This window comes from Ahaetulla prasina, chromosome 5, assembly GCF_028640845.1.
Source record: "Ahaetulla prasina isolate Xishuangbanna chromosome 5, ASM2864084v1, whole genome shotgun sequence".
NCBI classification, from domain to species: Eukaryota; Metazoa; Chordata; class Lepidosauria; order Squamata; family Colubridae; genus Ahaetulla; species Ahaetulla prasina.
In genome coordinates this window covers 101708810-101723906 of record NC_080543.1, presented here as the reverse complement: position 1 = coordinate 101723906, position 15097 = coordinate 101708810, and the positions used below count along the sequence as shown (strand labels likewise).

General features: G+C 35.6%; 1 protein-coding gene across 2 annotated transcripts; it reads right to left on the bottom strand.

The window, feature by feature from the left end:
• Positions 1-4865: 4865 nt before the first annotated feature.
• On the bottom strand, positions 4866-15097 carry LOC131199799 (uncharacterized). Of its 2 annotated transcripts, none has more exons than XM_058185983.1 (2): positions 13663-15097; positions 4866-11051 (listed from the first exon to the last, which is right to left on the bottom strand). In XM_058185983.1, exons 1-2 carry the CDS (start codon positions 13725-13727, stop codon positions 6995-6997), a joined length of 4122 nt encoding a protein of 1373 aa, XP_058041966.1. In that variant the 5' UTR covers positions 13728-15097; the 3' UTR covers positions 4866-6994. The 2 variants fall into 2 exon arrangements, with proteins under 2 accessions (XP_058041966.1, XP_058041967.1); XM_058185984.1 differs by lacking the exon at positions 13663-15097 and adding an exon at positions 12294-13645.

The window sequence follows — 15097 nt, the reverse complement described above, 5'->3', positions numbered from 1 at the left end:
GAGCTATGTTTTCAAATCTCAGCAAATTTAAGACTTCTGGACGATATCATGTGAAGTACTAGTACTGCTTTATAAAGCCTTAGTAAGATCACACCTGGAATACCGCATCCAGTTTTGGACAGCCCATTATATATAAAAGATGTTGAGTCTTTGGAAAGAGTGCAGATAAGAGCAACAAAGATGATTAGGGGCCTGGAGGCTAAAACATACGAAGAATGGTTGAACTAAGAGTGACATGATAGCAGTGTTACAATATTTGAGGCGCTGCCACAAAGAAGAGCTGGTCAATCTATTTTCCAAAACATCTGAAGGCAAGATAAGAAACAATGGATGGAAATTAGCCAAGGAGAGATCCAACCTATAACTAACAGGAAATTTCCTGACAGTGAGAACAATCAACCAGTGGAACACTTGACTTCAGAAGTTGTGGGTGCTCCATCACTGGAGGCTTTTAAGAAAAGACTGGACAACTATTTGTCAAAAAAGGTATAGAGTCTCCTACTTGAACAGGGGATTGGACTAGAAAACCTACAAGGTCCCTTCTAATTCTGTTATTCTGTTATTGACTTCAAGTTACAGAATTCCTCATTCTAGTTGGACTAGAAAACCTACAAGGTCCCTTCTAATTCTGTTATTCTGTTATTGACTTCAAGTCACAGAATTCCCCATTCTTAGCAGAATACACTAATCCAGGGGTAGTCAACCTTTTTATACCTACCGCCCACTTTTGTATCTCTGTTAGTAGTAAAATTTTCTAACCGCCCACCGGTTCCACAGTAATGTGCCGTCTGTGCATGCCTCTCACGCATCGTGAATTGGGTTTGAGGGGGCGCTGGTTACCAGCTCTGCTTGTCTGTTACAGCTGGGTGGTGTGGGGAGAGATGCATCAGCTATTCTGAGATGAGGCTGTTTTGTTTGCGGTCGCACTATAGTGTCATTTAGTTTCACTTACATAATATGAACTAAACTTATGCGCGGGCAATACAAATACAAAGGTGTGGCTCAGGCTGTAAGAAGCCTGTTATTAAAACACAGCTGCCTGCAATTACTGCAGGTTCTAGTCCCACCAGGTCCAAGGTTGACTCAGCCTTCCATCCTTTATAAGGTAGGTAAAAAGAGGACCCAGATTGTTGGAGAGGCAATAAATTGACTTTGTAAATATACAAATAGAATGAGACTATTGCCTTACACACTGTAAGCCGCCCTGAGTCTTCGGAGAAGGGCGGGATATAAATGTAAACAAAAAAAAATAGTATATTTTCAGAAATTTAAATTGTCACGGGGAATTTTATGAAAACCTAATGAAAATGTATTTAAATAATGCTATGAAATTTTTTAAAAAAGTCAATTAAATTTTTTTAAAAAGGAAAGTGCTTCAGTATCGGGAAAAAACCCTACCGCCCACAATGAAAGCTGGAACGCCCACTAGTGGGCGGTACAGACCAGGTTGACTACCACTGCACTTATCCATGTTTACTATTTGGTGTTATGAATGGATTGTCCAGAGCAGCTTCCTGCAGCCAGCATGGCCATCACCAAAAACTGTGTAAGCTGAAGTGTGCATATTTGAATGGTGCCCAAGTTGAAAATTTTGGAATAGAGACAGAACTTCAGAATTTCCATATGTAAAGCAAGTGATAGGAATTGTAAACTCTGTCCTGACTCATAGCTCCTTTGTATGCAAGGAAAGGTCTGGGCATTAAGATGGGGGTTATGCTGAGAGACACAAATGTTAAACAGAAGATGGCTCTATGTCTTTACATACAGATCATCCCTGATCTGAGAAGAAGTGAAAACAAGCAGTTGTTTCCTTTCATCATTAATTCAAGAATTATGTGATAATATATTCTGTATTCTTTACCTCTACCTACTATATTACAGTAATAAAAGTGGATTTCTACTGGTCCTAATCCAGTACTCAACCATTATACCAGACAGTCTCTTTTTAGAATAATTTTAGAAAGTTAAATTTAAAAAAAATAATTTCTTGGCCCAAAACTTTAACCTAAGACTGTCTATTGCTGACCTCACCCCATTCCTAAGAGGTTTATAAGGGGCATGCATAAGAGCACCAGCGTGTCTACCATCCCTGTCCTAATGTTCCCTTTAATTGTATTCATTTTATGTATTCAATTCATGCTTGTACTTATATATATTATCTAATATGTACTCAACAAAATAAATAAATAAAAATAAATAAATACTTTTAATTGGGTGAAAAACCCGCGGGAACTTAGAGCAGGTTTTTCCACCAAAAGGTACTCTGGTTTGTATATATTTTGCAACTGGGAACTCTAGAGTTTGAGACATTAACACCAAGGTGCTAATCAGGTTTTCTGCAGACGCTTCAGAAAAAAAAACTGTTTGCTAAGTTTTCTCAGTGCAGCCATTCAGAAGAGAGAAAATTGCCTTGTAGAATTTTTAGCCTATGTAGGATTTGAACTCAAGAGGATTGATTGGAGGTTTCCTGCAAGATATTGATCAATTCATTCTTGGGAGTGCTGTTCTTTCCATTTTGATTGGTTGTTGATGACTGGTATTTTAATTTAGGCACCTGATAGATAGTATCCAGCTCAATGAATCTCATAGTAGCCCATTTGCTTGAGTAGCAAACTTCTAGGAAATCTCAGGGGAGAGGTTTTTTTGGTTTATGGGGTCTATTTCAGTCTCCCAGTCAAATGTATGATTACGATAGTTTTAACACTATGGTGGCTGTTAGATATTTACAATCCTGATACTTTATTGCAGTTTTGTGTTTCATAATTCTTTGATGTGATGTATCCTATTTGTCCAATATAATACGGTTTGCAACTTTGCATTTTGTTTCCATCTTGGTGGAGTGTGCAGACTTTAGGATTATACAACATCTTCCTGTTGCATTTTTTTCATAGTGCACCCTGGAGCCCAAGAAGAACCAATCACAAGGCATGAACTGTGGGATTATAATATCACACAAAATGCAATATTGAAAACCAAGGAAGTATCACGATCAATTAATTTAACAGGATTGTGTTCTTAGTTATCTATCCATCTGTCTTACAGCAGTGTAAAATAATGAAGATGAGAGGTAAATTCATACAGAACTTACTAAAATATTCCCCTTGAAAATTTCTTAGAACTATCAAACCATTAACCATGAACAATGTTTTCAATTAACTTGTTCAAAAACTTCGTGATATCATCTGGAAAACAATTTCAGTGACTTCAATCAACCCTTCCCTTCTTAATTAGTAACTCAGGACAATGAATAAACCTATTGTTGTAGCAAATTCATAAAAATACCTAGAAGTAACAAATACATTTGTTTGCCTTAGTAGACTATATATAACACATAAAGACTGTATTATAACAGCAATAGTTAAGTGTCAGTTATCTAATAAACCACATGCTTGCTTTAATTAGAACAAGCATAGAAATATATTCAATAGGTACAAAATAAATACCAAGAAGACTTTCTAGTATATAGGCTAAGATTAACCCTCTTAAATGTTTGTAAAAGAACACAGGAACAATGGGAAAAGTATTACTGTTATTAAACATGGCTACCATTTTCGTGCAGGTCTTCCCAATTAATATCATTATTACAACATTATTACAAGAGCATAGGTTCAGAAGAGAACCTTTTCTCCCCTTGTTGGAGAAAAACTGGAAGCTAATTATTTATCTGAAAAGGATTATTGAAAACAATGTATTAAGATACACAAGTCCAAAGGAAAGCAGGCATTATGAAAAATGCAAGTATTGTTCAAAGTAAATCTACAAGCCATTATGAGACGACACTTTGTCCCTTTTTAGGTCTGCAAAAATCTAGACAATTACTAAATGGCATCAAAGAGAAACAGAACACTCTTAGCTGCCATGTCATAATTCACATAGCCTCATGGTTTTTTTTCCTGAGAAAAGGTTGAGAATAATTCAGCCAAAGCGAAGAGCCTTTTAGTTCCATTGCTTTTAGCGGAGGAGTTAAGAATATGTGCAATTGATCCTTATGAAAATCTTTTTAGCCAAAAAAGTACTTATCATTTCTAGAGTAAGTTCAAAATTGTGAACAGCACAAATTGTATAGTTGTGTAAAATATAGACTATTGAAGCAGGTAAATAATTTATACGATGTATGAAGGAAGGTGGCCTTTTATTACTAGCTATAAGAGTTGATAAGTGTTCATAAAAATTAACCGTGCTTTGTTTGTCTGTTCATGTATTATATGCATACACATATGAATAGTTTATCCCATCACATTAACTGTTACTTACATGACATAAAATATATGTTTTCACTACAACTTGTTTCTTTCTTTTAAAATAGCAGGGGTGTTAAACATTAATTATGCCATCACTGTTTGAGAGGATCAAAGCAAATTGATTTTTTTCAGACAGGGTCTATGAATGTTTTGTTTAATTACTCAGAGTCACATTCTTTTAAGACAATTGCCTTGGTCGCCTGCATGGTGGATTTCATTTCTGAAAAGAGAATTTGGTTGCTATACTCTTGACTTTCAGATGACACTTGGTTCCTGTATTTGGATTTGCATTTTTTATGTATTCACATTATAGACATGCTTGTGAGTAACTGGGTCCATGGTGCTCCAAAGTTACTTCATTCTCTCTTTGCTCCATAATTAAGTCCTGAGATCTGGTCACAATATGCATTTAAAAATTCCACATATGCTATAGTAATTTTCTCAATTTCTTCAAATTTCTGCAAAGTGCAACTCCACATCAAGCACATTTGATATTACTGGGCTTACCACATTCAGAAGTGTTATGGATAACATTATTAATAGGATGATATATGAAATGAAAAACTATAACACATATGAAAATATTAGATTCATAGATGACATCAAACACAAGACAGTATCAGCATTTTCCCACCATAGTAAAATAATAAAACTTCAGTCCAGATTTTATTGTGCCATTCTATAAAATAAATTTATACTGTATTTTGTACAAGATTTTCATTATTTGTTCTTTTGAAATTAATATGGAAATCCTGCATAAGTTCTACAACATAATTTACTTTACAACTGTATGTTCATAATTTTACTACATAAAGTTCATAATTTACAACTGCACAAGTTCTACAATATAATATTATTTAATTTAATTCCTAATGTTTTTTGTTATGATGATTTTGCATTAAAGTTTTGTTTTTGTATATTCACATTATTGCTTCTACATTTTATTTAGTGTGACAGTTTCACAAGTTGTTTTTAAAAGCAATAAAAAAATCAAACATTGGCAAGATTTCAGGGTCTACATAGTTTGCTCCAAAGTCCCAAGTCATTTTTCCATTTTATTAAAAGATCTAAAGTTCAAATTAGAAGGATCACTAAAATTTAGCCAGGAGAGGCAGTTTAGTTTTGTTGCAGCAAAGTTAGATTCTGCTGAAATATAACAGGGTTAAAGAGAAACTACCTCTTCTAATTCATGCCACAATCATCTACAGGTTGTCCTTGTTTAGCAACCAACTTATTTAGTGACTATTTGCAGTTATAATAGTGTTGAAATAGTAACTTTGTGGCCAGTCCTCGCATTTATGACCTGTGCAGGTCTATAAAGGAAAGGAAAGTGAAGTAAGAGCATAAAAATAGTTTCACTTAGCGATCAACTTGCTATTGGCCGAATCTCCAGTCCAAATTGTGGTCACTAAACAGGACCTACCTGTCATCTTACATTCAGTTTCCAAAAATAAACATGCAGATGCCTGCAGAAAACTTATCAAGATAACAAAGCGGCAATGACATTTTTTTTCAGGGCTGAGCAATTCAGAGAATCTGCTTCTCTGTAGACAGAGAATCTATTTAGCAATTTTGGCCAAAGGTGGTTGACAATTTGTAACTCTCTTTTTTTCCCCCAGATTTTTGAAATCCTCATATATAATTCTTTTCTCCCCACTCCCATAAACACCACTCATATATTTTTAATTCACATTTCTTAATTTCCAAGAATTAAAAAAAAGCAGTTTTGTGGGATCATGAAAATTGGCACTTTTATCACAACATAAAGTTGGATTGTGGATAAAAGAATTAATCTAGAAGCTTTCAGATGGGAAGTTACTGATAACAGAGATTTTGAATGGGAGATGATGTTCTGTGAGGGATGAATGTTTTTATCAAAAGAAGGAGAATGACTGTATATTGACTGAGTATTCCAGGAGAAATCTAAAAGTAAATTAGATGCATTGAAGCAGTAAAATTAAGAAGAGAATGGGGTAAAACAAGGAGAGGTAGGATCAAGAATGAAGAGGTGCTGAATGAGTATGGAATAGAGTTATCTATACAAAAGAAGTATATTGAGGTGATTTGGTCATATAGACAAAAGATACGAAGATCGAATTCTAAAATAAATATATGAAGGGAAAATGAATGTGTCAGAAGGAAGGAGATGAATGAGAAAGCAATAGTTGGATGGAGATAATGACATATTGAAGAAGAGAGAGGTGAAAAGTGTTTTTAATGAACTTTGGAACCTTCTATTGTTTTTACTGTTAATTCTTTTCTGTTTAATAGAGAGGGCTTAACAATGTTTTATTTTGGCTAAGTGTACAATGTAGCAGAAAGATGTTAGAAAACTGAGATAGTAGAATGGGTCCTGCCATCTTATAAAGGTTCCAATCATCTAAATGAAAATGAGGACAAATTTGTCCATACACTACAAACATCACCATTCCCTGTTACAAAAAAAACCCAAGCACTTCTAGGCTATGCATTTTCTGAGCAGTCTGAAATAGTAATTGCCATGTTTCACCATCCCACTTCATTCTGCTTCATGGCTTCATGTGCCCTTAAATGCTTCATTAAAGATTTCCTATGAATCTTAAACTATATTTACTCTTGGTTACCATGATGCTATTTCAATGTTTCAATGATGCTGTTTTAATGGCAAAATTAATCACTGGACAATAATCTCCAAGTGGTTTCAATGCCTTGAAGAGAAATGATGGCAGAAACTGGACAAGCTTCCATCAGTAGAATATGGATTTGAAGTTATTTCAGTTGTCAAGCTTAATTGTATCAATTGCCCGAATAATCAGTGGCTTAAAAGACAATGGTATAGTTTCTTCACTGTAACTTTTTGCTTTGTATTTATCTAATGTAGCTTCATTCTCATCTATTGCTGCAGCCCCAACTTCTTTAGATTCTCCATATTTCAGCCCAGATAAGTAATTTGTTCCTGGTATTTGGTATTTGCTAGAGGAATGCTGTGTATTCTTCTGTTTGGGTAGGTGGGTTTTATTTGATGTGCCTACTTTAGGGTCTTCAGTATACTCACAGCTTATTTTTTCCTTTGACAAAGTTTTATCATGACTCAATGTTGGACGTCTGCATTTGTCAAAGGTCTTCAAGGAAACCTTTTTTCCATGATCATTCCGCTCACGTGTTTCTGGATTGGAGGGCAGACATGATTTCTCCAATTGTTGATGTTTATATGTTTCAACTCCTATGTTAGATTTTGATTTCATATAATCTTTTGGGGTTTGTATCTGCTGCAGTTCTTTCCCTTCTGCCACATTATCATCCTGCTGTTTATTCAGTGATGTCACATCTGATGACAGTAACTGATATTTCTTAGAATCTTGCTCATGCTTTTTGCCCTTTGCAATCAAGTGAGGGCTTCTAGAGTCATTTAAGGATGGCTTCTGTGTAATTGCAACTGCCATATTTTTGGGATCTGTTTTTAATTCTTTTGGTGACAATGATGTTTCGTTTTTCTTAAAGGGATTCAGAATGGTCTCATCTGTTCCATTGTTCTTTTGGTTTTTTGAACATTTGTGTTTGAAGGGTAATTGGTTTGGGTTTGAATTACTACTATTATCTCTCATCTTTTCCAGATTACTTCCAGGCTTCATTTTGTTACCAGATGATGATATTTTCTTATTTTGAAGATTGTCCTGAGCATTATTTCCCCTTGTATTATCATCTTTCATTGATTTCTTGAGTAAAAGGAGCTGGGGTGTTACAGAGCTTTTATTTTGTGTTGTAACACCTTTCTCTTTTACTGTTTGCCTTGGTGGCATTTGGCATTCTGAATGTTTGACAATAGTAGGCATAGAACTGTTGTCCTGTACTGTAATGCCTTCCTCTTTTGCTGGTTCCCTTGGTGGTATTTGGTATTTTGAGCGTTTGGCTATCGAAGGTACAATAGTGTCATCTTGTGCTGTAACATCTTCATGGTGCAGTGGTTCCCTTTGTGGTGTTGGGTATTTTGAAGTGGGGAGTATGGACAGTACTATTCCTATGTCACTAGGCTTAGATTTAGGTGGAGTTGACTGCTGAGTCTGAGAAACATTTGTTTCTGTTATACCACCACCATTCTTTGTAAACGCATTTTTTCTTAATTTCTGGGGAGTTTTGGAAGTATGTGCCATTTTTGGTGCAGGATTTTTATCTTCTGTCTTATTCTTCTCTTCTTCTTTGATAACTGATAAAGAACTCATATGCGGTGCTGTTTCAGGTAGAACCTTGTTCTCTGCATCTTTGGTTCCTAGACACATTACTTCATTTTGGGAAGGGAAATAGCTCTTCTCAGACTTTTCCTCTGACATCGTTTTCATCTTTTGTTGCTTTCTAATGTCATTTCCCAAGGACATTAGTTGTGTTTCTTCCTTGTGCTTGAGATGTGCAGGGGTATTTTCAGGCCTCCTAAGCTTCCTTTTTGAAGACAGTGGATGCTTCCCACTCTGATGACCAATATCTTTGTCTTCTGCAACGTTTTTTTCATTGTGTATTAAATCATTGCTCAAATTGTGCATTGTTTTATCATCTAGCTTGGGTGTGTTCTGGGGCTTTAGAGAGTCACTAGGAAAAGGGCTGGGGCATTTCTTAGGATGAGAACAAGACGTAATATCATTTTCATTCTTTGGTAATGAGACTGAGGCTGGCATTGGAAGGTTCCCCATTTTGCATAAAGGACTGTTGACTTCAGCAATATTGAGTGCTGCTTTTGCTGAATCTTCTAATGAAGATAAATGACATTTTTCAGAAGCAGCCCCAGGACTATCCATTACATTGTGGCTTTCATGGCTAAGCAGTTCTTTTACGAGGCTTTGAGAGCTATGCCAGTCACTCAAGCTCACCCTTTCCTTGTTAGTGTTGTTTTCTGAACATGTATTGATTGAGCAGGATTTGGCTTTGCTATTTTCTATTGCTACGATAGATCTGGATTTCTTCATAGTATTGGGCAAGGAAGAGTAATGTTTTTCAAATTCATTGCAAAGATCATTTCCTTTTACAGTATTATCTCTGCCCTTTGAAGTGAGGGCTTGATCTGAGTTATTTGAAAAGTTTGGCCTATGGTTATCCTGGTAATTTTGTTGGCTTGTGGGCTGCAGGGGCAAATTCTTACTTTCTAGCTGGTAGTCAGACAAGTTTTGATCTCGTTGTTGTGCTTTATGGTCATTATTTATCAAACATTTTGGAAATAGTTCTTTATCAGGCAGTTTTTCTCCGTCCTGAATTCCATCGGAAAATCTGCTTCCAAAATCTTCTTTATCCTTCAAACCAAGAGGCATTTTGTCTACAGCTGCAAGTTCAAAACTTGATTGTTGGTTTTTGATTGACGGCTTGGTGTTACATGATGCCTGAGTTACAGGAGAGTGAAACGGTAGAGTATTTTCCAACACTTTCTGTTTAGAGAAACATTTTTGGCTGGCAAAGGGAGGAGGATCTTTTACAGATGCTGTTAATTCTATTTCTGTCTCTTTTGACCTACACAAGCCTTCTGGCATGGCAGAAATCTTATCTTCTTTAGTTTCCTGGTGGCCGAGTGCACCAATTTCTTTAGTAGGGTAGGTGATAGTGGGGCAAAGAGTGGAAGAGTTTTCGTTCTTAGCAGTTTGTGTTGCACCTTTGTTTGCAGAGTTCGAGAACTTGCTATCTTTAGGTGATGAGGGTTTCTGGTTTTGGTCTAAGGGTAAAGTAAGCCTACGGCCAACATGGGATCCCTCTTCCATCGAAAGTGGAATGTTGCCTGTGTTAGGAACTGGGCTTTCAGAAGCTTCAGCCATATCTATTTTGTCTGCAGCCATCATAGGCATTTCATTAACTTTCCTTTGCAACTGTCTTTTCTGTTCCTTGTGTTCCAATATCCCATTTTCACCAGATTGAATGCTATTTTCTGAATCTTTTATTTTTCCCCCTGGGACATTATTGTCAGAAAGCTGAATGGTATATTTGGTATTTATTGCCCAACTGCAAGGATGATTAATTTCAACAGCAACATGAAATTTAGGTATAGGGACAGTTGTACAAACCAAAAGTTGTGGCTTATTGCTGTAGATATTTGTCGCTACTCTCAAATTATCCTTTAGTATTTTAGTTTCTGCTTTGCAAATAGCTTTTTGGTGCAGCGGCTTTCTGTCCTTTTTTGTCTTTTCTCTCCCCCTTGCGTGGGGGGCAGCTATTCTCACATCAATAGCTGAACAAACATTACTGGTTTGCTCAAACTTTTCTTTCATTTTGGAGAAGACTGAGTTTTTATTGATTATTTTGGGTAGGTTCTTTTTCAGATCTGGCTGCTTCTCCTTAGCTTCTTTTTCCTCAGCAGCTATAAATTTCTTCAGAACATTTTTTACAGTATTCTTCCCACATAAGCTAATCCATTTGGTTTTTTCTTGACTCTTTGAATTTTCTTCACCAATTAATGAATTCCTGTCAAACTTGCTTATAATGGAATTTAGCCCATTTTTAGGGGGAGAAGACTTTTCTTTAATAATCAACTTGCCCACTTCTCTTGGCTTCTTTCGGAAGGGTTCACGATGGCTGTTCATGAACCTTGACTGCAGAATTTGAAATTTTGTAGGGCGAATGCCATTGTTCGTGCTTTGGCGTTCAGGCTTTGCGCTCATTTTTTTCCCTAAGCTTTCTAACCACTTGACTTTTTTGTTTTCAACTGGAAGACTATTAGATACAAGGTCTGTGAGGTAAACCAACAGGCTGCTGAGAACAGCAAAAGCACCTAATTTGCTTGACATCTTACTGAGTTTCTTCTTCAGTGCCATGGGATCCATCTGCACCTTATCGCTGCTCGCCTTCGTACCTTTACTTTTGCTGCACAGAAAAAAATGAATGCTTTGGGAAGAGGAACCATAAACATGCCTTGTACATTACATTATATACTAAAATTGCTCTTAAAACTGCAAACATTTTACATCTAATGTACATATTTATATAAAATATATCACCTTAGTCAAGACTATCATCAACCTGTGATTATGGGTACCTATCTATGTCTGGCCGTTGTCAACTACTGTATTATCTGATATAAGCAGTAATATATTTCATTAACTTTGAAAAAACTTGCATACCTGTTTACTTCAGCCAACAGCTAAATAAAAGATACCACAAAAATATTACTAAGTAGTACTGAATATTGTACATTTTTAAAGAACTAAAAATACAATGCTGGCAAGTTTGTTCAATTTTTATAAAAAAACTATTTCTACAGTGTTCCATGTTCCACAAAGTATAAAATATAGGAGGCTAAATTAATAAATTTAGATCCAAAGCCAAGTTAGTTAAATTAAAACACAATTTCCTTTTCTGTGGAAAATGCACTCTTAAAATCTCTTTTCTGAAGACATTATTTCCACTTGGAAACCATTTCTGGACTTTGTGCTTGAGGTGGAAAAAATGGAACTTTGATTTGGGGTTGCTAATTAGATAGGTTTGTTATTATAGAAATGGATAGTATATAGTATCATGCAAAAGTAAAAAGTTGAAGTTATTACCATATTCTATTGCACTAAAACAAGTTGGAAGACAATGCTTTTTAAATTTCCTTTTTACCCACACTTTTTCCTTTTTTTCTCCCCAACTTTCCCATTATTTTCATTTTTCTTTTTAATTTATATTTTGATTTTATATTGTATATTTTGATAAACTAAAAATTTAAAAACATTTTCCCTATAAAATTACAATGGCAAAGACAAAAGCTTTGTGCATGCAAAGCTATTTAGCATAAGATAAACTGGCCTCTGTATCATTTCAGTCATTAACATTGTTGTAAGAACACTTTTGTTTGAAGAATTAGAATACTGGCAGCTGCGGATTTAGGAAGCGCTTTAACCTGAGAGGATCTGTTACTATATAAAATAGTGAACTCAGTGTGAAAGCCACAGAGTGACATCAATGGCAGTAAACTATTGCTTGGAACTGGGTGGGTGGGAAAATACACCAGTGGTTTCAGCTTTCTAGTACCATAAAAATCTTAGTTGGTTAATTCGTCAAATAGTACAATAGTACGTGAATGAGATTCATCTAACAGAATAAAACAGGATTAAGTTTTTATACCTCTTCATATATAAGCAGAAGCAGGACAACAATTGTTTTGGGATGAAATCCTGATGAGGTCAAGGACAAAGGAAATGATTGATTCCAATAACACAGAATTTCATCCTTAATACCACATAACAAGAACATGACCAGTTCAAATAACACATGTCTGATTCCAAGAAGCAATATGAGCTGATGCTCATATTAATTCTGCCATCCAGATTATTGTAAACCCAGGCAACTATTTATTCCTTGCTCAGTAATAGTCATATAATGACAAAAATACTTCTAGCATTTATGTCCTGCAAACAGGACCAGGGCCAGATTTGGGGGAGGAAGGCGCAAACTGTTTTAACAACATTTGCTGTAGTCTCAGTTTCTCATAACCTGAAATTTAGATGGCTCCTAAAAAAAATATCACAACTTTATTCTGATGGCTATGCCTCCCCACTCCCCCGGTAAATATTCTTCCTCTTTCTGAAAATTAAAATGGCAGAATCAAGTACGCAGTGCTGCACTTATGGACAATGCTGAACATAGGAACATTAGACTGAAACAATATTCTCATCATCACAGACTCCTTTTATATAAACCTTCACTCAATTCAACAAAGATAACAGAGCAGAAAAAAATAAGTTTGTTCATTGACCATCACTGAATGATATAAGCAATTCTAAGCCAGTATTTAGTCAAATTATCATATCTTCCTGAAGGGCAAGTTTTCCTCCTACTCCTCACCTCCCCCACCACCACACACATAGACAACATTACACCTGTGACAACATTTTTATTTTTAAAAACAAGTTGTGCTGGGTCCTCTCCATGTTAAATACATAACAGAGGAAGGTATTGCTTTGAGGATTGTAACTCTTATTTACTGAGTCTGATCTCAGCATCAGAAGCCTGTCCCTAGGTTCCCTTTCCATTATGGAAGCATGAGGTCAAGATGATTAAACATTTCAGATGCTTTTAAACTTTGCTGCTTAACAAATGGGAACCTGTCATGACAAAAACTGCCATCATTTCAGTTGCATTTAGGACTGTGAAACATTTGCAGTAGATACATATCCCATCTTGACTCTTCTATTGGCGAACCAAATGTTATTCTCTGATACAGAAGGTAATTCTAAAAGCTTTGTAGTTGATGCTGGTTTCACAACTGTACTTATTTAGATAATCTAAATATCCAGAGCCAAATCCATACAGTACACTTCTATATTATCTCTGTAATGTGGGAAAACATTCTGTGGTATTATGGGTAAAGCAAAAATACTACATTAATGTTAATTGTGTTGCTAATGCTTAAGGGCATAAAAAGCAGTTTAGTTTTATGAACCGGTTATGCAAGATAATTGCATTTTTATTATTTATTAATATTATATATTACCTTGGACAGTTGTATTTTGCCAGGTGATCTATATCAAGCAGGAAATAAATAATAATAAATATCATTTCAAATCCCAGGATAGGAATTTTTGGCAATAGTTCTTCCTCTGCAGCAACCTCCTGGAACCCATGACTAGGAACTGGGTTAAGCAGACAGCATGGTGGCTTGTTCCTATAACATGTTTATCTGTGTGTTAAAGTATGGGATTCTTCCAAAACGTAGGAAATGTAATAATTAGTAACTAACTGTAGGAACTATGCTTCATGATGATAGAAAGCAACATACGATGCAATCCATGGAACCACTATATTTTTTTAATGTACAAATACAGTATTATTCTAATAGAATGACATATTCAATTATTCACTCTAATTCCTTTAATAAAGAAGCAAGATACTTCTAACAGGAACCTTAGAAGGATGTAGAACAAGGATAGGCAATCTCCTCCTTTCCAGATATTGTATATTTCAGTGTTTCTCAACCTTGGCGACTTTAAGCTGTGTGGACTTCAATTCCCAGAATTCCCCAGCCAGCAAAGTGGTCAAAGTTGAGAAACACTGGACTATATTTCAATACCCTTCAGTCAACCAGCATCATCAGTAGAAAAGGGGTTGAGAGAACTAAACACTTAACATGTGTACAAAACACTTTGTAGGTACACATTTCCCTATTTGTGAATCAGAGGTTGATTCACAAAGACCTTCTTCTTACAGGGGAGGTGTCAAAGAATCATGAAATGTAGCATATCTAAGCTAAAACTCAAGTTTTTGTTACCATTAATGACATAGCAGATTAATATAAGATTTTACTTACCAGTGCTAAATTAGTACCTGATCAAAACATAAAGGTTTAGTTTTATTTCAATGACTATTTCCTTCATATGAGCAGTTTTCAACCACTAAGAATAACCTGTAGATGCTATATGCCTGAATATGCATTCTTTGAAAAGTACAGGAAACTATACTATAGGGCGGGAATTAGGAATGGCTTTTTTAGGGCAGTATTAGTTATTTTAGTTAGTCAGTAAAGGACTGTATAAACCAGTCCTAAGTTAATTGATGAAAGAACAGCAGTGTCTATGGAATGGGAGGAGTCCAAATCTGCATGATGGGAATGAGATCATGATTCAAAATCCCTCCCTTTTCTACATGTGACATTGATACATGTATCAAAGTGGTTGGGCTTCAATCATGCAGATTTTGACACAGATGCCAAGAGAAAAACCAGGCCTCATTGGTATCTCTGCCTAAATCCTTTGCCTCTTTGACTTTTATCATCTTTCATCATAATATGAACAGGGAGGAAGATGTTTAAAGGGTAAGAAAAAAAATAGTGAATAGAATTGGGAAAAGTTGGAAAAAACGAATGTATGTCTTTCCTTACTAGCCTCCAGTCCATTGATTCAGAATAGTTGGAGTGGAATTCATCATTCTTC

Excerpts from the sequence above, each read along its gene's own strand:
- LOC131199799 (XM_058185983.1), bottom strand. The coding sequence starts at position 13,727 with ATGATATTTATTATTATTTATTTCCTGCTTGATATAGATCACCTGGCA. Across the intron at positions 11,052-13,662 it reads GCAAAATACAACTGTCCAAG|CAAAAGTAAAGGTACGAAGG; the intron begins GTAATATATAAT and ends TTTTCTGTGCAG.